Source organism: Sorghum bicolor, chromosome 9 (genome assembly GCF_000003195.3).
Source record: "Sorghum bicolor cultivar BTx623 chromosome 9, Sorghum_bicolor_NCBIv3, whole genome shotgun sequence".
Classification (NCBI taxonomy): domain Eukaryota; kingdom Viridiplantae; phylum Streptophyta; class Magnoliopsida; order Poales; family Poaceae; genus Sorghum; species Sorghum bicolor.
Window position 1 is genome coordinate 561952 of NC_012878.2, and position 23218 is coordinate 585169.

At 49.2% G+C, this 23218-nt stretch overlaps 2 protein-coding genes across 2 annotated transcripts; both read right to left on the reverse strand.

Annotated features, from left to right (window-relative positions):
• On the reverse strand, positions 1106-3186 carry LOC8067292 (WAT1-related protein At5g64700). The gene is made up of 5 exons (XM_002440380.2): positions 2872-3186; positions 2690-2752; positions 2046-2565; positions 1815-1966; positions 1106-1686 (listed from the first exon to the last, which is right to left on the reverse strand). The coding sequence occupies exons 1-5, from the start codon at positions 3048-3050 to the stop codon at positions 1500-1502; spliced, it is 1101 nt and encodes a 366-aa protein (XP_002440425.1). The 5' UTR covers positions 3051-3186; the 3' UTR covers positions 1106-1499.
• Positions 20279-22613, reverse strand: LOC8067293 (WAT1-related protein At5g64700). The gene is made up of 5 exons (XM_002440381.2): positions 22296-22613; positions 22054-22116; positions 21808-21924; positions 21086-21497; positions 20279-20969 (listed from the first exon to the last, which is right to left on the reverse strand). Exons 1-5 carry the CDS (start codon positions 22472-22474, stop codon positions 20562-20564), a joined length of 1179 nt encoding a protein of 392 aa, XP_002440426.1. The 5' UTR covers positions 22475-22613; the 3' UTR covers positions 20279-20561.

The window sequence follows — 23218 nt, forward strand, 5'->3', positions numbered from 1 at the left end:
GGCCCAGTCAGATGTCCATTGGGCGGGCCAACAGTTCTCCTTCTCAGGGTTAGGCGATTTGGGCTCAGGTCTTTGTTTGGAAAAGGAGTCTTGGGCTTTTTAGGTATTAGCTTGGGTACCCCGGTTTACGGTATCCGACAAGAGGAATAAAAAAAAATAATAAAGAAATAAAGATAAGATCTAAAAATCTCCTCATAGCTCTTTGAAGTTCTAACAAGGTGCAGGGGCTATTAACAAGAACCTATACAAGGGGTACCCCTCCTCAACCCAACTCAGCCACAGGAAACTCAACCAGACCGAGAACCACATCTGGGGACCCTTATAGCCAAATGGGCCCCATAGTAGTGGAGCACCCCCACCCCCACAGGACCTAGTGTCCTTTGTGGACGGGCGCACAACATAGAACTTGCTAGGTTTTTCATTCCACCCAAAGGGTCAAAGGCGGACTATACAAGGTTGACATCTGAACATAACATCAACAACACAGAGTGTGCTGCCCACTCGTGTCATAGGGAGGTCATGCCCCAACCGCATGTCCTACTAAATAAGAGACATGGACATGTCATGATTTCCTTGTGACGGTACTATCGTGCCATTTTATGTGGAGCCACGATCTCCCCTTCTTCTTCCCCAATAAAAAGGATGGTGGGTCCCATAACCCTAAACAATAAGGATTGGTGAAGAAGCTTACTCGAAGCACTCCTTTATTTCTTTTACCTGCCCCCCAAGAACCTATGTAAGGGAAGGCCATAGCTCTTTCCCCTCTCTCTATACTCTTTGACACCCCCAAACAATTTCCTAGACTCTCTAGCCTATGCGCCTAAACTTTCAACTCTCGAACATCTTGTTTGTAACCCCTATAGCAAACATTTGGTCCTTGCACTTAGGAAAACGAAGAAAAACCACAAACTCAACGTACGGCACGTTGGCTGAACCAAAATAATTCTTTAGTCCTCGAGTGCCAAGCCATCTGAGGCCATACATACAGCTAAAAATTTACTAGTCGACGCTACAAGACGTCAACAAAACTATTGCACACATTGTACATCTTTGAAAACATAACACTGAAAGGTAAAAAAGTATCACATTTAGATAGAGTAGAGGCAACATTTTGTATAACAAGGATGCTGCAAAATTTTACATCTTGGCTGCTCTTACATTCCAAACACATACTACACCAGTACAACACTTCTAGCGTTTGGTCTGCTGAGCATGACTAATCTAGTTCATACTTCATATCAGTAACAACATTTAAGAGTTGGGACCTCACTGCTTTTTAAAATATATGACTAAAGAAATTATAGTTGTCCCTATTAATATGGCCATCTGCTTTATCCATAGAGATTGTATTGATAGATAGCAGCCAAGGTCCATAGAGATTGCATTTTGATAAATAGCAGCCGAGGATTTTTTTTTTGAGGAATCAGCAGCCAAGGAAGTTAAGGGCCAGGCCCAGGCCTGCTAGACTCTGAATTAAGAATTGATCGACCAATAATCCGTCACACATGGTCAACTATTGATGCTGATGTTGTCTCCACCTTCTCTTGAGGTTTATGATGATTATTATTCTCCTCGTCAACATCATCCGCTGCACTATTCACCTTGCCACACGCAACCTTTGTTTCCTTGCTCTTACCCCAGAGCACACTGTAAAGTCCACCAACCAGCAGGATTCCCCCAACAATACTGCATGCCATGAAAACATCAGTTAGCTAGATCAATGAATTGAAAGATCTCCTGTAATATTACTTAATTACCATCATTTGATAAAGCTTATGAACAATGTACATACATACATATACAGTAGCTGTTACCTGCCAAGGTGCACAATCTCTCCTAGGAAGAATGACGACGAGAATATTGTGAAGATGAAGCAAAGCGGTGTCCAGACGGCGAAGAAGACGGGGCCTTTCATCTCCACACACCATGCTTGCAGGTAGTAGGTTACTCCAGTCACCACGAACCCCTGTCAGATCCATCCCAGCCCGTTCATGGCTTCAACGAGCATGATGTAAAGGACGGCGAGATTATATATTGTTACGTACGGTGTAAAGGACGGCGAGCAAGCTGACGTCGAGCCGGAGGTGCCACCTGGAGAAGTCCCTCTCGGCCACGATGGCAACGACGAACGACTGCACGGCGCTGAACACGCACTGCGTCACCGTGACGAGCATCTTGTTGGGGTACTCCTTGAGCAGCCTGCCCTGCAGCACGATCCAGAGCGACCACGCCATGTTGGCGAGCACGATCAGGAACGTGCCCTTGATCCATGTCGTCCTGCCGCCGCTCGGAGCTGGACTGGCGGAGGCGGCGAAGGCGCGGTGGCGGTTCACGGGGCTCAGCGCGGGCCCGACGTAGAAGGCGATGGTGAAGACTCCGGCGAGGCAGAGCGACACGCCGGCGAGCTTGGCTAGGCCCGATGAGCTCCTCAGCTTCACCGCCTCCATCTTCAGTAGCAGCGCGAAGCAGAAGGTGACGACTGGCATGGCGTTGGTCGCCGCAGACGCCACGGTTGCCGACGTGAACTTGAGACTGACGTTGTACAGGTTTAGGCTGAATGTGATCCTGCAAACATTGTTAATTAGCTAGTGAAGAATAAGTTGTTTGAATGAATATATGAACTATATATAGAAACATGCATAGAGCATATATATATATATATATATATATATATATATATATAGCGTACCCGATTAAGGCTAAGAAGAAGAGCTTCAGAAGCAGCCAAGGCGACAAGGTTGTCACATTTTTCCTGCAGAATTGTTGAATTGGTTCATCTCAAATCTCAGCTGAACCGGCCGGTTTCATTCATTTCACAGTAGTTGTTAGTTCATCACTAGCTAGTACTATAGGTTATTAGGACACAGGTACCTTTCGAGAACAAGTGCGATAGGAAGGAGGAGGAGCGACGCGGCGGCCTGGCGGTAGAAGATGAAGACGTAGGTGTTCATGCCATGGTTGAAGGCCGCCTTGGAGACGACGAACATGCCGGTGTAGATGAGCTGGACGACGATGGCGATCACGTAAGGCTTCTTTGACTCCATCCCCATTACTGATAGCAGCAGCTAGCAGATCTCTGCAACGATCTGATGGAGCGAGCAATAACCAAACTAGCAGCAGAAGTATAGCTAGCTAGCGGCAGAAATGCATGAAGAGAAGATCACAGCTGCTGCCTGCTGCTGCCTTGTTAGGTAGACACTACACACACATATATATAGATACTATATAGTACTCCAGCTAAGCTAGCTAGCAGCTTAGCGGAATGAAAGGAGATTAATTATTAACCAGTGATGCATGTGAGTGTGTGGATGCAGGCTTGCTAGCTTGACTAAGTTAATATGTGTCCAGGTATACGTGTTGCAGCTTGGCCAGCAGCAGGCTGATCAACATTTATATATATAATCGCAAAATGGATTGTTGTTGTGTGACTGATGTATATATGCATGAATCTGACTGACCAGGTAGCAACCTGCTTCGTTTCCTGCGCAGAAGCAAACAATCAAAGGAATCATCGTAATAAAATACTAATTGGCTGCTAATTGTGCAGCAGGCACGTTGCTAAGCCGTCACCAGCTTATGATATATGGGTCGGTGATACTGACTGATACCTTGCTTATACTAGTTACAAAATTTAAAGGCTGAATTTTTAAATATATACTTGTGCACCTTACAATATTTTGCTCCTGTGTCCCCGAAAAAAAATATTTTGCTCCAATGAAATAAGTATGTGTGTGTGTGTATATATATTCTACTAATTAAGCGGCCATCATCACTGGTTTATATACTAGTAACCTAATAAATTATCTATTAGATTTATTTGATTGATCAGATCGAGCGAGACAAGAGACTAGTCATTGGTCAAACCTAGAGCTACTCCTATAAAGACTTGAAAGATTCAACAAAATCGGTAGCTAGTACAGATCGAACTGCATGATAGATATATACTATATTAGTATTGTGTAGAACTTGATGAGAAGCCGTCTTTGTTGTGTCGATGTATATGTGTGTCCACGGCTTACGGGGGCTGCATTCATACGCCAAGTAAATGAGACATTTGTCTCATGTGCTTCAGATTTTAGGTGCATGCTAGCTGGCTGTTGCTCAACGCCACAATTGCAAGCAATGGAGTACACACACTAGAAATAAAAATAAATAAATAAATAAATCGTCGATGGAATGGAATCCTAGAGAGTAGTGATTTCAACATATACCAAAGATCGACTAAAAAGGCGTCTAATACGGGGCTTTAGATTGAGTCAAACTTCTTTATTAAATTTAACTAAAACAATAGAAAAAAGTATTAATGTTTATGACTACAAAAAGATATAATATAAAATTATATATTTCATGATGAATCTAATTACAATTATTTGGTACCATGCATAAATGATATTATTATTTTTATATATTTCAAACGGGAATGGTGTAATAAGATGGTCACCTCTCTTTATCAAAAAATGAAAAAAAGGGCTACCTCTTTTTTTTAGCACTAAAAGAAAAAGGCTAGCTACTAGTTAGATATAAGCTACAGGCCCAGGCCCAGCTAGCACAAGGTAGCAGCCATTTTTTTTCCCTAGTAAAGTACGTCCAGGTCGTCGTCTTCCTCATATTTCGGAATGACCGTACCGACTTGTCTAGAGCTTCAATTAGGCATGCAATTCAAGCGCACGCAGCTGCCCCCAAGGAGAGCTACATTGATATGATTCATGCATGCATGCATGCAGCGAGATATATTGATGAGCCAGACCAGAATCACGTAAACCACGTGAGAAACTGAGGCCTTGTTTAGTTTCAAAAAAAATTTAAGATTTTTCATCGCATCAAATATTACGTCACATGCATAGAGTATTAAATATAGATGAAAATAAAGACTAATTGTACAGTTTGCCTATAAATCGCGAGATGAATCTTTTGAACTTAGTTATTCCATGATTGGATAATATTTATCAAATAAAAACGAAAGTGCTACAGTGCCTAAAAACTCAAAATTTTAGGAAATCAAATCAGTAGTGATAATATATATAGTGACAAAACCAGCATGCACCAACTATAAATAAAAAGTAATTAATAAAATAACGGGCAGAACAAGTTACTGATGACACTCCTTTTACGGTTTTGGGTCGAAATTCTATATATTTAGGATTTGCTTATGTTGAAGCTATAGTCTTACTACTACTGTCATCGGAGATTTTAACGGAGTTTCCACGTTCTAATAAAAACCAGAAACACCTTGTCATCCACATTAACTCAATAAACACTAATCGTTCCAAATACGTAGACATCACTGACTGATTGAGTACACCCGGCCCGGCCCCTAATATAAGTCAAACTAAAACAGCTAGCACTTGTTGGCACATGTACATACCCATTATTATATATTAATATTGTTATGCATGGATCATCATGCATGCTTTCCTTGCCTAACACTCAACACTTTGAGGATTACTTATGTAGGTTGCATTGTAGGGTTGGAGGGATGTGCTCTCAATTTCAACATGTACCGTACACCTGCTAGAATTTTGTTCCCTTATCTATAAAAAAATATCTACCTACCTGTATTATTAATCTATTTATTTTTCCTAAAAATTATGACTCTCTAAATATGCATGTATACACATCCTACCATTGTGAAAATCTGCAAGAGATCAATTAATTGAGAGCTGATAGAGAGATCGATTGAGCTGATAGAGCAAATTAATTAATGTTGCGCTAACTAAAACTAGCTCTGGACACTAAAACGGACTTGACAACAACTTTCTTTGTTTATCCATCAAGCAAAGACATCATATTTTTCATCTTAGAGCATCTCCAAGAGACTTTGTATATTCTTCCTAAATGCTAGGGATAGTAATTTTGGTGAAAAACTACCCTCCAACAACTTCTCTAAATGGTCATCTATGAGCAACTCCAACAGCTTTGCTATTCTTATTATGAAGACCTTTTAGAACTTGTATAGCAGAAAAATAGCCTCCAACAGATGTGCTATTTGGTTTTGTAAAATAGAAAGTTTGCTATTCCTTGATTTTCGTTGGCCATATATAGCCAACCACTGACACTAGCTATCTGATAGCAAGGCTGTTGTGGATCTCTTCTTTTTTAAGAAGTTTTTTATTTTACAAAATGGCTAAACATTAGAATTTGACAACTAATTTTAGCCAAGCTCTTGGAGATGCTCTAAATGGTCATCTATGAGCAACTCCAACAGCTTTGCTATTCTTATTATGGAGGCATTTTAGAACTTTTATAGTAGAAAAATAGACTCCAACAGATGTGCTATTTGGTTTTGTAAAATAGAAAGTTTGCTATCCCTTGATTTTCGTTGGCTATATATAGTCAACCACTGGAACTAGCTATCTGATAGCAAAGCTGTTGCGAACTTCTTCTTTTTTAAGAAGTTATTTATTTTACAAAATAGCTAAATATTAGAATTTGGCTACTAATTTTAGCCAAGCTCTTGGAGATGCTCTAAGTATAGCTATTGTCTATTCCGGATTTTTCGCTAGCCAAATATAGAAGACGAGAATGACTCTGTAGAGTGCGCATCAGATTTAGCAAAACTGTTGGAAAGAAAAAAATATAGAAAACGACTTTTATGCAAATGACTCTCTAAATAATGATTTAGAGAGCGAGATTTAGAAAGACTTTTGGAGATGCTCTAATAAAAACACTGGCTAGAACCAATCTTGTTTAATCTTTTTATTTTAAAAAATTAATGTATAGTCGTTGTGGGCCTAGGGGCAGCCCCACCTTGCGTAATCGAAATTCATAAAATAAACAAAACAGGGACCTGATGTTGTCCACGTGGCACTTAAGGATTTTAGGAAGTGCCAACACCATGTTTATTTTTATTCGCGTGATGTTAAGAAACGATGATATGTGCAAACGCTGGCTTAGAGCAACTCCAGCAGGGCCCCTACTTGAGCCCCTATAGCTAAATATGGGTGCCCAGGCAAAAAACAGTACTCCAGCAGGGCCCCTACCAGAGCCCCCAATTTGGGGTGGGCACCCAAATCTTCTCTGCAGACCCCATTCCTGTTGGCCCAACAGCCCAGCCCCCATCCTGCGTGGTGTGGCAATTACCTCCTCACACCGAACAAACGCAGCTTCGCCCATCTCCCTCCGGCGCTAATTTTCACTACCGCGCTCCCTCCCTCCACCTCCGACCTCCACCGTTGGGCCTCGCCGCCATCCCTTCCGGTGAGAGTGGCCTCTCCTCGATGAGCGGGAGCAGCCCTAGCCATGGTTATCGCGAGCGTCGAGCCTCCGCTTCTTGTGGTCATGCGGTAGTAAAATGTTTGACCCAATGACGAGTGGGTCCCACATGTCATTGTCTGCCAGTTTGGATTTGGGGGCCTTCATTTAGGTGGTACTGTTGGAGTGGAAGCAAAAATTTTAGACACCCAAAAGTAGGGGGAGCACCCAAATGAAAAGTAGAGGCCCTGTTTTGAGGGCTACTGCTGGAGTTGCTCTTAGAAGCTTAGAGTACCACTTAATCTTATAGTTTGATGCAAAAATAAATGAAATAACAACTTTGTTATAGGTAACGAGTTTGTCGACGAAAGCTAGTCGGCAGTCTACCTTGGGGTATACCCACGGTAGTAGTTTATCGGTAGATGGTGCGCAAACTACGAACTCGATGGTGACGCAAGACACGGACAAGCTTTTTATCCAGGTTCGGCCGCCGAGTTGGCGTAATACCTACGTCCTGCGTCTGGTTGTATTGGATTGTGTTGAGAGATAATCTGTCCTAGGGGGGTCCCTTGCCCCTCCTTATATAGTCTGGAGGGCAGGGTTACAGATCTGGAAACTAATCCTAGTCGGTTACAATTGCCATGGATAATTCGATATCAATTCCTATTCTAACCGACCAGAATCCTGCTTGATCTCCACATCTTGTTTCCTTGCGCGGAACTCCAGGTTGTCGGATCAAGCTTTGGACTCGTCTCGTAATGGGCCAAGCCTCCTGGCCCAAGTCCAGCCGTAAGGGTATAGGGGTTTATACCCCCACAGCTAGTCCCCGAGCACCATGTATTATGGTGTAACACGCCGTCTTGAGCTTCTTCGATCAGTGAGGCTTGACGTCTTCAGGAAAGTTGCCCGAACAGTTGCAACGGTATTTTGACCAACTCAAAAGACAGTTGATCAACATTGACATTGAAGAAGCAGGTTCAAAGAAGCAGGTTGTTCGAAGAATGCATGGTGCTCTAAATCAAAAAAGATTTCTTTCCTGGTGAAGTGTGCCCACTTTACTTTTTTGAAAGGTATAAACGTCAAAAAAGCAAGCAAATTCACCGCAAGGTGAAGTGTGCCCACTTAGTCCCCGAGCCTGGTAGTAGGTGACGCAGGCACGTGGTGCCAGGGTCAAAACAAAAGTCCTCAAAGAAATTCTGTAACTGAGATGCATCGCCAGATGCATCGTACCGATGTAGTCCCCGAGCTTGCTGGAAGGCGAAGTATGAACCTTGTAGCAAGGTCTAAAAAGTGGAATTTACCAGTCTGACTGCAATTGAATAGATTAATCGACCAGTCACCAAGCACCAAGTGTTTTTTAGAATCCTGTGTCGCTGTACTGTACGACCAGTCCCCGAGCATCGAGTGCTCGGTGGTCGGTGCAGTTTTTTAAAGCGTCTAGCTGATAGACTGGGCGACCAGTCCCCGGGCGTCGAGTGCTCGGTGGTCGGTGCAGTCCTTTAAAGCTTCCAGCTGATAGACTGGACGACCAGTCCCCGAGCATCGAGTGCTCGGTGGTCGGCGCAGTCCTTGAAGTTCCGAGCTGATAGACTGGGCGACCAGTCCCCGAGCGTCGAGTGCTCGGTGGTCGGCGCAGTCCTTGAAATTCCGAGCTGATAGACTGGGCGACCAGTCCCCGAGCGTCCAATGCCCGATGGTCGGTGCAGTCCCCGGATTGTTGACTTTCTGGCGTATGTGTCGTCTTGTTTTTTTGAAAAGATCTTCCCAGTTAAAATTGACGTGACGAGGCCTCCTGACGGGGTGTCAGACGGATGCATGAAAAGTTGCACCTGGCAACTTGTGCAACCGCCTTTGCATGGTTTGAGAAAAGGAAACCATCAATTGGTACGAAAAATCCGCCGCATTAATTGTCTATAATCGTTGTAAACCGAAACGCCGCGTCCGCCGCATGGCCTGCCCACTTCCCGAGAATACAGGAAGTGGGAGAGGTGGAGTTGCGGGCTGATAAGAGCCTAATAGGTCCGCCTGTACCGCTTACCCTGCCATTGCCTTCAAACCTTCCGCTCTCATCTTCTCCAATCTCCTGCATCTTCCTAACTCAAGCCCACATTCGCACCTCTAATGGCGAAGAGCGACTCCAGGAAGAGGGCCGAACTGATGGCCAAGGAGTGGAAGAAGTCTCGCAGCACCACAAAATCTCTTGGTGACCTCGTCGATATGGGGCTTCTGCACGGCCCGGAGCTCGGCGGCTGGAGGGCACCGGAGGGGGAGAGCTACCCCGACCCTCGTGCCGGTGAGATCGTCGTATTTGAAGATTTCATTAAGAGGGGTTTTGGTGTTCCTGTTCATCCTTTTCTTCAAGGTCTTCTTTTGTATTACGAGATCGGGATTTGCAATCTGCATCCGAACTCAATTCTCCTCATTTCCACCTTTATCCACCTGTGCGAGGCCTATGTTGGCATAGAGCCGCACTTCGATCTTTTCCGGTATCTTTTCTGCTTGAGGAAGAAGGGAGCAGTTGGAGGCTCCAAGGTTGCAGGTGGAGTATACCTCAACCTTCGTGATGGAATGAAGAATCGCTACCTGCACTGTCCATGGAACACTTCCTTGACCGAATGGTACAGGAAGTGGTTCTACATCAGGGAGGAACCGGGCAGCTCCACGTTCTGCGACGTGGGATACATTCCTGAGAAGAGGACGAGCTGGACCGACCGCCCGGAGTTCGACGGTCCAGTGGCGGATCTCATGAAGCTGATCGACTGGTCGCGCCTGGACGGGCTTGGCGTGGTCGGCAACTTCATTTGCCGCCGGGTGATGCCCTGCCAGAAGAGGGTGCACTCGGCGTACGAGTATGCCGGAAGCGCAGACCCGACCAGGATGCGGTCGGAGATCTTGGAGAAAGCGGAGGTACAACAGCTGTTGAACGAGCTGTTTAACTTCGCGGACGGAGGCTTCATCCGTGGCAGTGATCGGGTGCAAGCCTTCAAGTTAGGACGACCAGCACCAAAGGTATGTAGCAGATTCTGTTTTAGCATTCGTATATCGTCGGCAGTTGACTCATCTCTGTTGCTCTTGCAGATCGGCGGTGTCGACCGGTGCACAGTGTATGTATCACTGGCACCGGGGATGGAAAATTCTGCGGGAGAAGACCCGCCAGAGGAGGACGCTGCTCGGTGTACTCATTACACCAGCAGTGAAGAGGACCAAGCCCGCCCCATCCCGACCTCCGAGGAGAGGGTAGCGGGGAAGAGGCCATTGCCGGCAGATCCTTTGCCGGCGGATCTTCCGGCGGAGAGCAGCCAAGCACCGAAGCGTCGTCGGCTCGTGCGGATCGTTGACGACGATGACGACGAGGAGGCTGCGCCGTCGTTGGTCCGACGGCCCCGGGGTCGCCCAGATAATGCGCCGGCCGCTACTGATCGAGTGGCCAGCGACGCCCCTGCACCGCAAGTTGTCGAGACGGGGGCGCAGGTGCCGACCGGCCGGGCGAGGAGGAGGTTCACCGCCACCCACCGTCGATCAGACCTGTAAGTGTTCGACTTACGTATTTTTGGACTCCTTTTTGATTTTTTTTTTTTTGAAATTTGACTTTTGTTCCTGTAGTGCGGCGTCGGATGTCGACCCCGGCCAGGTTGCCAGCCAAGGGACGGGCGAGCCTGCCCGCGGTTCTGGGGATGCGGCCCCCCAGACCACAGAGCAGCCAACAGCTGCAGTCGCGCCTGGGAGCACCGAGGGGCTCCCGAGCGCGGCACCGACTACGACAAGCAGCCCGACCAGGGCTGGAGAGGCTCCCCCAACTGACTCCTCAGAGAAGGGAAGATCTCCGACCGCTCCTCCTGCCGGGGGGAGTGAAGTCCCCACGCCGCCCCGAGCAGGAGCCTCCTCTGCTGCGGGCTCCCCAGGTCTGGTCCAAGGGCCAATAATACCTGGGACCACCACCGGGGGTGACGCAGCACAGGAGGAGGAAACCCGGGCGGCCTCCGATGATGAGGTGGAAGAGATCGAGGGTCGTCCCCGTGATGGCCGCCAACACGTGTATGTGTGGCGCCAACGCGGGGATCACTTTATCGGGCATGAGGAGCTCGCCGAGACCGAAGAGGCCGCCAGGGTGGAGCGCGCGGCCAAGCGCCTCGTCGACGAAGTCAAGGTAAGCGGCTTTTTGCACTGCTGCACATTCTTTTGCCTTGTCTTGCATGGTCGTTATATGCTTGCTTTGTAGGACGCAATGAAAACGGCGAAGTACCGGAAACGGTGCTTTGACCAGATAGAAGGCGTCATGGCCGAGAACAAGGCCCTTGCCGCGGAGGTAGACCGGTTGCGGGCGGAGGTCGGGGAGAAGGTGGTCGAGATGAGTGCCGAAAAGGAGCGTCGTCTCGACCTCGCTCGTCGTTTGGCCGACCAGTACCGGCTGCAAGAAGGTTAGTCACACGCTCCGAGCAGCTTCGCGTACTTGTATAGTTTGCTTTGCTGACCAGTTTAGGATTCACGCAGACTTGGAGGAGGAGGTGGCGAGCCTCCAACAAGAGAAGGAGCAGCTCAGCCAACAGCTCGCCGGTGCGCTGGAGTCCGGGCGGCGAGCAGGAGAGGAGTTGGGTCGAAAAGACCGGGAGCTATCTGGTAATGGTTGCCGCCTTGTTGGTTACTGCCTGCCCCTTTTTTATGCCGAAAATAACGCTTCGTTTCGTTTGCAGTGCTCAAGGTGAACGCCAAAAAGCACCTGGACGATCTGACCAAGGACCGGGACTCCTGGAAGGTCAACTGTTGTAGGATCTGGAAAGGAGTGTCCCCGGTCCTAGACCTGATCAGTCCCGAGCTCCCAGAGAGCCAGCCCCGCGCGCCGCAGTTGACCCCGGTCGAGAAGGCGCAACGGGCGTGGGACTGGCTCCAGCAGTTTGTGAAGGACGCCGGGGAGTTTGCCGGCGCGCACGTCCTCAGCATGGTGCGCGCCCACTACCCCCTGGTCGACTTGAGCAGGCTGGAGAAGGGGTACCCGAAGGAAGTCGGCCCGCAGGACGCGGACGAGCTTCGGAGTAGGCTGCTGGACTTGTCGTCGACAGTGATCGGCGACATCAATCTGTGCGGAACGGCCACTCCTCCAGACCAGCCGAGCTCAGATAGGTCGGCCAGGGAGTTGTCGGGCGCGTCCGTTGCTGGAGATGGGCGGTCGACGCCTGCGGTCTCGACCAGCCAGGCGCCGGTGGCCCCGACCCCTTCGTCCGGGCAGCAGGGCCAGGCGGGTGATCAGCCCGAGCAACTAGGCCAATAGAGTAGTCTGTAGGAATAGACTAGTGTCTGCACGTCAGGGTATTTATTGTAAACTTTGTATGTAAAGTTTGTAATAAAGTTTACTTTTTGTCATGACTGTTGTTTTGAGCGCTGTGAAAATATCTGAGTGACGTGTCACCGTATTTGTCTTGGTTGTCGCTAAGAGCATCCATTGCAGGAGTTTTGCCGAGTGCTGTGTGTGACAAGGTATAGGCAAAAAATAGAGAATTTCATTATCAAAAATTATAAGATACTTACAAAAGAAAGTCATTAAAACTTTATGGATAGAAACGTCGCAGTTTGTCGATGTGCCAAGAGTTAGGCACTCGTGTTCCGTCTGGGTATGCCAATCTGTAGGACGTAGGTCGTGTGACCTCGGTCACCACGAAGGGTCCTTCCCAGGGAGTGGATAGCTTGTGCATTCCCTCCTGGCTTGTTTTCCATCGAAGCACCAAATCGCCGACCACGAAGGAACGGTCCTTGACGTTCCTGTTGTAGTATCGCCTGACTGCCGCGAGATATTTTGCTGTTCGGAGACATGAAACTAAACGCTTTTCCTCCATGCAATTGATTTCGAGTTCTCTGGCGTTGTCGGCGGTCGCCTGGTCGAAGTGCTCGATTCTAGGGGATCCGAAGTGTATGTCAGACGGCAGGACCGCCTCTGCACCGTATACCATGAAGTAGGGAGACACCCCTGTGTTTCGACTGGTCTGAGTTCGGAGGCCCCAGACCACTGCCGGCAATTCTTTCATCCATCGACCGGGTGCTCTGTCGTTTTCGGTGTACAGCCTTTTCTTTAGGGCGTCAACGATCATTCCGTTAGCACGTTCGACTTGACCGTTGGCACGTGGATGTGCCACTGACACATATTTTATGACTATGCCTCTGTCATCGCAGAAATCCCAAAAAGTGGTGCCAGTAAACTGGGTGCCCAGGTCGGTGATTATGATGTTCGGGATGCCGAATCTGTGTATGATTTGATTGAGAAACTCCACAGCCTTCTCGGAGGTTGCCTTGACCAGCGGCATGTATTCAATCCACTTGGAGAACTTGTCGATTAACACGAAGACAAACTTGAAATTGCCCGGGGCTGGTTTAAATGGTCCGATCATGTCAAGCCCCCAGCAAGCAAAGGGCCAAGACGACGGGATGGTTTGAATTTCATGGGCAGGTACGTGGGTCCTCTTAGCGAAAAACTGACATCCTTCGCAATGCCGAACCAGTTTTTCTGCGTCGCCGACCGCGGTTGGCCAATAAAAACATGCTCGGAAAGCCTTTCCGACCAGCGTTCTAGATGCGGCGTGATTGCCGCAGGATCCAGCGTGTATGTCCTCCAAGAGCTTGATACCATCATCTTGGGGTATGCACTTGAGCAGTACTTCGGAGCTTGCGTTTTTCCGCATGAGTTTTCCGTCGACCAGGATGTAGTTCTTTGATCGTCGGATGAGGCGCTCGTTCTCTGTTTTGTCCTGAAAGCATGTCCCGTCTGATATGTATTTGATGAACGGGGTACGCCAGTCACGCCCGCCGGTTGTCGGAGTGGCGTCATCTATGAGCATTGCCTCGGTGGGTTGCTTGTCGACCAGGGGGGGAGCTTACGCTCGGCTCATGGATGTCCTGGACGAAAATACCCCGCGGGATTTGGGCCCGAGATGAGCCTAACTTTGACAACGCATCTGCTGCTTGGTTCTTATCCCGGACCACGTGGATGTACTCTATGCCATAGAAGTTAGTTTCCCATTTGCGAATTTCTTTGCAGTAGAGATCCATCTTCTCGTGGGTTGTGTCCCACTCCTTGTTGAGCTGGTTGATGACCAAAGCGGAGTCGCCATAGACGTAGAGGCGCTTGACCCCCAGTTCAACGGCTAGTCGTATGCCATGCAAGCATGCTTCGTATTCGGCGACGTTGTTTGATGCCGGAAAAAGGATCCGAAGGACGTAACGGAGTTTGTCCTTGTTGGGTGATACGAACAATATCCCAGCGCCTGCACCGTTGATGCTCAAGGACCCGTCAAAGAACATTGACCAGTGGTCTGAGACATCGGGAACGGAAGGCTCGTTGAGATCCGTCCATTCGGCAATGAAATCGACCAGGGCTTGAGACTTGACAGTGGTGCGACTCTGGAACTCCAGGGAAAACGGACATAATTCCATTGCCCATTTCACGATTCTGCCATTGGCGTCTTTATTGCGCAGGATGTCCCCGAGAGGGAAACTGGTTGTCACCAGGACTCGATGGCCGTCGAAGTAGTGCTTCAGCTTTCTTGACGTTATCAGGATGGCGTATATAAGCTTCTGTATTTGTGGGTACCTGGCCTTGGACTCGTTTAAGACTTCGCTTATGAAGTGAACGGGTCTCTGGACCTTGAAGACGTGACCTGGTTCATCTCGCTCGACCACTATTGCCGTGGAAACAACCCTGTCGGTTGCAGCAATGTAAAGGAGTAGGTCTTCATTGGGCTGAGGCGCTGTGAGGACAGGTGGTGAAGTGAGGAAGGTCTTAAGCTGAGTGAACGCAGCGTCGGCTTCCTCTGTCCAAGAAAATTTTTCTGACGCTTTCAATAGTTTGAAGAAAGGGAGGCCTTTTTCTCCCAGCCTTGAGATGAAACGACTGAGGGCGGCCATGCATCCGGTTAGCTTCTGAATATCCTTGACGTTCTTCGGTGGTCGCATGTCGAGTACGGCTTTGACTTTTGAAGGGTTTGGTCGTATGCCGTCGCGACTGACGACGTTGCCGAGCAGTAGACCGGAAGGAACGCCGAAAATGCATTTCTTGGGGTTGAGCTTCCACTTGTACCTATTGAGTGCCTTGAAGGTTCGGTCTAAGTTGTCGATTAGGGTGCTCGCGTCCCTTGTTTTTATGACCACGTCGTCCACATAGGCCTCGACGAGGTCATCGCGAATCTCGTCGTGGAGGCATTGCTGGATGGCCCTTTGATAAGTGGCCCCGGCGTTTTTAAGTCCGAAAGACATGGTAGTGTAGCAGTATGCGCCGAAGGGTGTGATGAAGGATGTTTTGATCTGATCTTCTTCCTTTAGCGAGATCTGGTGATAACCAGAGTAGCAATCTAGAAAGGAGAGTAGTTCGCATCCGGCCGTTGAGTCGACCACCTCGTCGATGCGAGGAAGACCAAAAGGATCTTTAGGACAGTGTTTGTTGAGATCGGTGTAATCAACGCACATTCTCCATTCATTATTCTTTTTGCGTACAAGAACCGGATTGGCGAGCCAATCGGGGTGATACACTTCTTTTATGAATCCGGCTGCTAGAAGCCGTGTTATTTCTGTCCTAATAGCCTCCTTTTTGTCACGAGCGAACCGTCGCAGTTTTTGCTTGATTGGTCTTGCGGTCTTCGAGACATTTAAGGAGTGCTCGATCAGGTTTCGTGGGACACCGGGCATGTCTGCGGGTTTCCATGCGAAAACGCTCACGTTGTCCCTTAGAAACCTGACGAGCGCGTCTTCCTATTTTGGATCCAGGTTAGCCCCGATGAGGGCTGTCTTCTCGGGGTTGCCTTCGACCAGCTGCACTTCTTTGTATTCCTTGGATTTTGAGTTCTTTCTGGCTGTCTCCTGCTCAGGTAATCGGAGCTGATCGGGAGGCAGCTGTGCGGCTTGGTTTGCTGTTTCCGCCATGCGGATTGAGAGGTCGATTGCCTCGGTGATCTTGAAGCTTTCTTCTTCGCAGGTGTACGCGGTGTAGACGTTGCCTCTGACGGTTAGGACACCCTTCTCCGTGGGCATCTTAAGGACTAGGTATGAGTAGTGCGGGACTGCCATGAACTTTGTCAGCGATGGGCGGCCCAGTATGGCGTGATAGGTCCCGTCGAAATCCGCGACTACGAAGTTGATGAACTCCGTCCGGAAATGATCGGGTGTGCCGAATTGGACAGGCAATGTTATCTGTCCGAGGGGCACCGAACTTTGACCTGGCAAAACCCCCCAGAATTGGGCGTCGTAAGGTTTTAGTTGTGCCGGTGATATCTTGAGGGCGGGCAGGCTGTTGCGGAAGAGGATGTCGATGGAGCTTCCCCCGTCCACGAGCACGCGCTCGAATCTGATGCTATTGATGCAGGGATCAAGAATCAGTGGGAAACGACCCGGCTCTGGGATAGCGGCCCACTGGTCCTTCCTGCTGAACGAGATCTCCCTGTGGGACCACGCGGGAAATTTCGGATCTGCGATCAGCCCGTCCGTGCTGTCTATGTTGAGGCAGGCTCTCTTTAACAGCTTTCTTTCTCGCTTGGACTCAGTGGAGACCTTGCCCCCGAAAATGGAGTGGACCACGTCGGTGGGGCTGACGTATTGGTGTCGGGGGTCCCTGTCTTGGTCCTCATCCTCATCTTCGTGGTCGTGCCCGTCGCGCTTGTTATTTTTCTTGGCGGAGTCCTCTTGGGCGGCCCGCCGTGTATAGATACTTTTGAGGACGCGGCACTCTTCCATGGTATGGTTAGACTTTGGGTGTAGCTGGCACGGTCCCTTCAACGTTTTGTTGTAGTCGTCTTGGTAGTCCCGTCGTCCATTGGGACGTTTGACCGTATTTACTTCGTGGTCGTATTCGCGAGGGCGCTTTCCTCTGAAGTCGTCGCGGCTGTCGCGCCGCCGATCCCAACCCTCTCGATGATCGCGGTTGTCAGAGCGGCGGTGATTTCTGTTGTCGTAGCGACCACGACCGTCATCTCGCCGGGAAGGCTGGTCGGGGCCTCTCGCATCGTCTCGGATTAGTTTTTCTGCGTCATCAGCATCGGCGTAATTTTTAGCCGTGGCGAGGAGCTCTGCTACCGTTGATGGGCGCTTACGCAACAGCTTGTTCCTCAGCGCTTCATGGAAACGCAAGCCCTTGACAAAGGCTGATATGGCCTCGTCATGAGAAATCTTCGGGATTTTGAGGCGCATATCCGAGAATCGTCGGATGTAATCGCGCAGAGGTTCATTCTTCCTGTCTCTTATCCTTTCAAGGTCATACTTGTTTCCGGGCTGCTCGTATGTGGCGATGAAGTTGTCGATGAAAGCCTGGCGTAGCTCTTCCCAAGAGTCGAAGGAGTCCTCGGGCAAGCCGAGAAGCCACTGATGACCAGCCTGGTCGAGGACTACGGGGAAGTAGTTAGCCATGACGTGCTCATCTCCTGCCGCTGATCGGACGGCGATTTCATAGAGAGTGATCCAGTTCTCTGGATTTTCCTTGCCGTCGTATTTTTTAAGTTTTTCGAGCTTGAAATTGCGGGGCCACACGACCTGGCGGAGGTGTGAGGAGAACTGTCTTAGGCCTGGAGGACCGTGGGTCGCATCGTACTCGATGCGGCGCAGGTTTTCGTGGACTGCTCTCTCTGCGGTGCGCCTGTTGATGCGGTCCCGGGCATCTTTGGGAGGGATGTTGTGGCGGAGATCCCTGTGTTAATCTTCTTCTTGGCCGCGTATGCCATGAATTTGCTTGCGGCGGCCATCGGCGTCCCGACCACCATCGTCGCGCCGCGAGTCCCCTCGACGGTTGTCGGGGGAGCGGCTGCGGTGACGCCTGCTGGGTGAGACCTGGCTACGATTAGTCTGGTCGGAGGCGGCTTCCGTATAAGAGACGTCCTGGACTCTCTTGAGTAGAGTGGTTGTCTGTCCCATTGCGGCGATCAGGTGTGCTCGGATGCTGGTCCGGACTCCCTGGCATTCGGGGGTGTCAGGAAGCCGATCCAGGTTGGCCATGGCGACAGCCACGTTGGCGCTTGGCGTTTTGTAGACTGGCTGGTCCCCGACCATGTCAAAGGCATCGTTGAGGTTACTTGGTGGCATCTGTTGTTGCTCGTCCGCACGCCGTCGGGCGCGATCGGCGTTACGCTGTTCGCGGAGTTGCCTCTGGTCATCTGTTTCTCCGTCAACAGCCGGTTCGTCGGCGCTGACATTGAACACAATATCCCCTCGCCGGGGGGGGAATATCGGGAATCGGTCGAAACTCGGAGGGTGTGAAGGAAAATCCAGGTCGTAGCCCTCGTCTTCGGTGTTTATAACCTCGGTGGGGATGGAGCCGGTGCTTGAGTTGGTGCTGGAAACCTGGCCGTCCCGTAGCTCTCGGATTGTCACCATGTTGACATGGTGACGATTGTTCCTTGTCGGCGACCAACCCGCCTTGCTGAAAACGGATTGGACATGCTGTGAGTAAACAGAGGCCGAGTTGTTCAGGCCGCGAGGATAGTCTTCCTTTTTGAGCTCGACGGATCGTCCTGAGGGGGTTGAGGTTATCGTCAGGGACGTTCCCAGCCGTTCGTGTGTGGCGACACGAGTTGGCCGGCGGGATTTCGAAAAATCCGCTCGAGCAGCTTGGTCGGGCCGGCGCAGAACTCCATCTATTAGTTGGGAGACTTCGAGTAGCTTGGAGTCAGTGCGATCGAGCGCTTGGAGGAGGTCCGAGCAGTCGATCTCCTTTCCCTTGTAGAGTGGGAACGGTGGTCGGGCGCTTGGTGCCGTCATGCGTGTGGTCGGAGACGGCGTGATCTTAGATTGGATCTGGATCTCCTTCGGAACCGTGGTCGCGAAGCCGCCGCTGCACGTCGTCCACGTGATCTGGCCGACGGTGAACGTGAGGCCTTCGGGCACGGTCGCGGAAGCTGGGATCGTGACCATCTTGTTCGCCGGAAAAGTTGCACGCACACCCCCTACCTGGCGCGCCACTGTCGACGAAAGCTAGTCGGCAGTCTACCTTGGGGTATACCCACGGTAGTAGTTTATCGGTAGATGGTGCGCAAACTACGAACTCGATGGTGACGCAAGACACGGACAAGCTTTTTATCCAGGTTCGGCCGCCGAGTTGGCGTAATACCTACGTCCTGCGTCTGGTTGTATTGGATTGTGTTGAGAGATAATCTGTCCTAGGGGGGTCCCTTGCCCCTCCTTATATAGTCTGGAGGGCAGGGTTACAGATCTGGAAACTAATCCTAGTCGGTTACAATTGCCATGGATAATTCGATATCAATTCCTATTCTAACCGACCAGAATCCTGCTTGATCTCCACATCTTGTTTCCTTGCGCGGAACTCCAGGTTGTCGGATCAAGCTTTGGACTCGTCTCGTAATGGGCCAAGCCTCCTGGCCCAAGTCCAGCCGTAAGGGTATAGGGGTTTATACCCCCACAGAGTTTTTACTTATAAAGGGAGAGGCTACCTAGTTGTTCCTTGCCATTTTTTTACTTAGAAAGGAATTTTATTTCTGTGTATGCATAAGTTTTGCACACCCTGATCCTCAATCTTCCCAACGGCAAAGGGCTTCAGAAAAGGGGGGCTAGCAAGCCGGGGATTTGTTCATTGATTGTGTTTTGTTAGCGTGTTTTTCAGCCCGTATTATTTTTTCAGAGCCCATCTAAGCAGGTTGCGACTGTAAATAAACTTGTACCTTCCCTTCCTTAATTGAGAAGCAGAGCTCCTACGTTTGCTTCAAAGAAAAAACTTTGTCTGCTCTAGTAGACTCTGACCATCGATAGAGTTAGAAATATGAACTTCTACTTGTTGGGGGCGACATTACAAATTTTGTTAATTTTTTTAATCTGAATTAAATTACATCAGCCTAGGGCCGCTTTGAGTCTCTCTGCCTCACTCGCCAAGTCCGCGCCAAGTAAAATGCAATTACCACTTATCAGCCGCGCATGCGAGGCGGGATAGATGGCAAAAGACAGAGAGACTTTTGTGGTGCTCTAGTAGTTAGATAAATATTTTTATTTAGAGAGCCTCTAAACCTTGGTTTTAAAGATTCATTTTACTTTGTACCTCGGAGATGCTCTAAGGTGTGGATGATAAATCAGATTGTGGATGCAAATATGCAGGGATGACGGAATCGAAGAAACATAACTAGAACTAGAAGTAGATAGGTGTTTCATTTGCAACTAGTGCCAAAGAAGGATGTTGGGAGCACCTGCAAGAGATGATGGAGGTTTTTGTTGCGAAACATGGAGTTAATTAGATAAAGAAGAACAATCCACTCGATCTCCTCTTCGCTCATTGGATTGGAAACAAGTTGGGCCAAGGGAGACACCGCATCTATAGATCTCAGCTGGGCCTGGGTGCTCGGCCCTTGGGCTAATTAGCTGCTACAATTATATCTCAACAGCTCAGTAGACGATCGATTTGCTCATCTGGACTGATGATGCAGTGGTGATGCCTCCATTGCAAACAAGTCCTTGAGCTGCTTCTCGTCGCCGGCGCCAGCCGTGTTCTGCTTCTGCACCGCCGCCGGCGGCTGCTGCTTCTCCTCATCGTCGTCGTTGCTGGTGGTGGCCAGAGTTTTGGGTGCCTGCTCCTGACTCTGCTTCTGTTGGAGGTGGTCCTTGCTCTTGCCCCAGAGGACGCTGTAGAGGCCTCCGACGAGGAGGCCGCTGCCGAGGAGGCTTCCCAGGCGCACGATCTCGCCGAGGAAGAAGGAGGAGCAGAAGATGGTGAGCAGGAGGCCCAGCGGGTTGGACATGGCCAGGAACACCGGCCCACGCTTCTCGATGCACCACGCCTGAAGGTAGAACGACACGCCCGTCACCACAAGACCCTGCATGCATTACAATTGTCTTCACCATGCATCGTTCATCTCTGCTTGATATATAGTCTCTTCGTCGTCGTCGTCGTCGTTGCGCTGATAATATATATATATATACTGCTACTCACGGAGTAGGCGACGGCGAGGAGGCCGACGTCGAGCTGGAGCTTCCAGGCGGCGGGGTCACGCTCGACGGCGACGGCGAGGAGGAAGGACTGGGCGGTGCTGAGCGCGCACTGCACCAGCGTGGACAGCAGCTTGTTGGGGTACTCCTTGAGCAGCGACGCCTGGAGGACGATCCAGAGGGACCACGTCGTGTTGGACAGCAGCATCAGGAACGTGCCCTTGATCCATGTCCCCTTGCCGCCGCCGCCATCGGCATGAGCTTGAGGATGGTGCTCGGCGAAGGCGCGGTGGTGGTTCACCGGGCTCATCGAGGGACCAGTGTACAGGGCGATGGTCAGGACCCCGGCCAGGCACAGCGCCACGCCCGCCGCCTTCGCCATGCCTGACGGGCTTCTCAGCCGAACCACTTCCAGCCTGCATATATATATATATATATATATGAACATAATAATATAATGTTCAGGTTTGCTAATGATGACTTCTTTTTTCTGCTTTATATATGTTGCCACTGGTGATAAGTACAGTTAATTATAGATTGATCTAAGCAAGGTGCGCACACGTTTAATATAATACTACTATACTAATTCTGATTTGAAAGCTAGTAGGTTGATTAGAGACTAATTAAACTGAAGAGTGACAGGTAGTAGACTAGTAGTAACAATATATATAGGGTCTGCTGGGTAACTGAATCAATTTGGTCAATAAGCCTGGCTAGGGGCTTTACCTTAACAGGACTGCCAGAAAGAAGGTGACCACAGGGACAGAGTTGCTTGTTGCCGATGCCACGGTTGCAGAGGTGTACTTGAGGCTTATGTTGTACAGATTCATGCTCAATGTGTTGCTGCAAATTAAATTCATCACAGACACCACGTCGACATGTTATTTCATCAGAAGTTGTATTCACTATATGTTCAGTAGTATAGTAAGTTAGCTGTTAGTACCACTGATGGATCAAGTGTCAGTTACATACCCAAGCAATGCATAGAAGAACAGCTTCAGAAACAACCTGAATGACATGGGTGGTGCATTCCTCCTGCGATCGAATCAATCACACATATATCGATCAGTTATTTCACCGATCATATATATATTTGAAGCAAAAAATGAAGGAAGAAAAAAGTAATTTCCAGTTTTAATTATACAGACTGCTACTGCTTAGCCTTAGATAAGTTCAGCTACCTTTTTCCTTTCAAAAAAAATAAGTTCAGCTACCTTTCAAGAACAATGGCTAGGGGCAGCAATAGAGCAGTGGCCGCCGCCTGGCGGTAGAAGATGAAGACATAGGTGCTCATGCCATGGTTGAATGCCGCCTTGGAGACAACGTACATGCCGGTGTATATGAGCTGTATGATGATGGCAACCCCATAGGCTTTCTTGCTGGTGGTATCCATGGCCTCTCCTACACTTCTACAGAGAATGAGTGAGATGTGTTTATGTCTATCTAGATAGCTAGCTGCAGCTACCTGGCTACACTTCTACAGAGAATGAGTGAGATGGTTTATGTCATCAGTGGCTGTGATGAAGAAGCAAAGGAGAGGAGGGAGCAGCCTTATATAAAGATGAAGATGCTGCATGATCTGCTCCTCTGGTTGGATGTTCCAAAGTAGCAAGAGTACTGTGTGTGGCTTTTTCCTGCTGGCCTCCTCTGAATCACAATTTTTTTTGTGTTTGGGCAAGAGTCATCTTCCTCTCTCCATCTCCTCCTGTCCTGGGAAAGAGTGATGTGGTCGTTTGCCTTATAGCCCTTTAATTTGGTTATATCTATCTGCATACACTGCAGAAATGAATAAATGACCGGTGAAAGGAACTAGCAGCAAGTGCATGCTGAATTGGTTTCTGTATAGCTCCCTGCTGCATTCTGCTGCCAACATAGTGATATGCATACATGTCATGACCGGTTATTAGCTATAGTGGATTTGTTAGTGCAAAGGGTGATGACTCATTCGCTTTGCGTGCCCATTATTGCACTTTATTTACCTTTTCGAGAAGCCATTCTACTTTCTTCCCGAATCTACTATCTGAAACTGAATTTTCTTTTTTCTTTTACATAGTGGAGGATACAACCGTCTTCAGAGTTCGGACTTCACAGAAGAGGCATCAGTCCAAAACTATTACAAAGTTTAACTAACTCCACA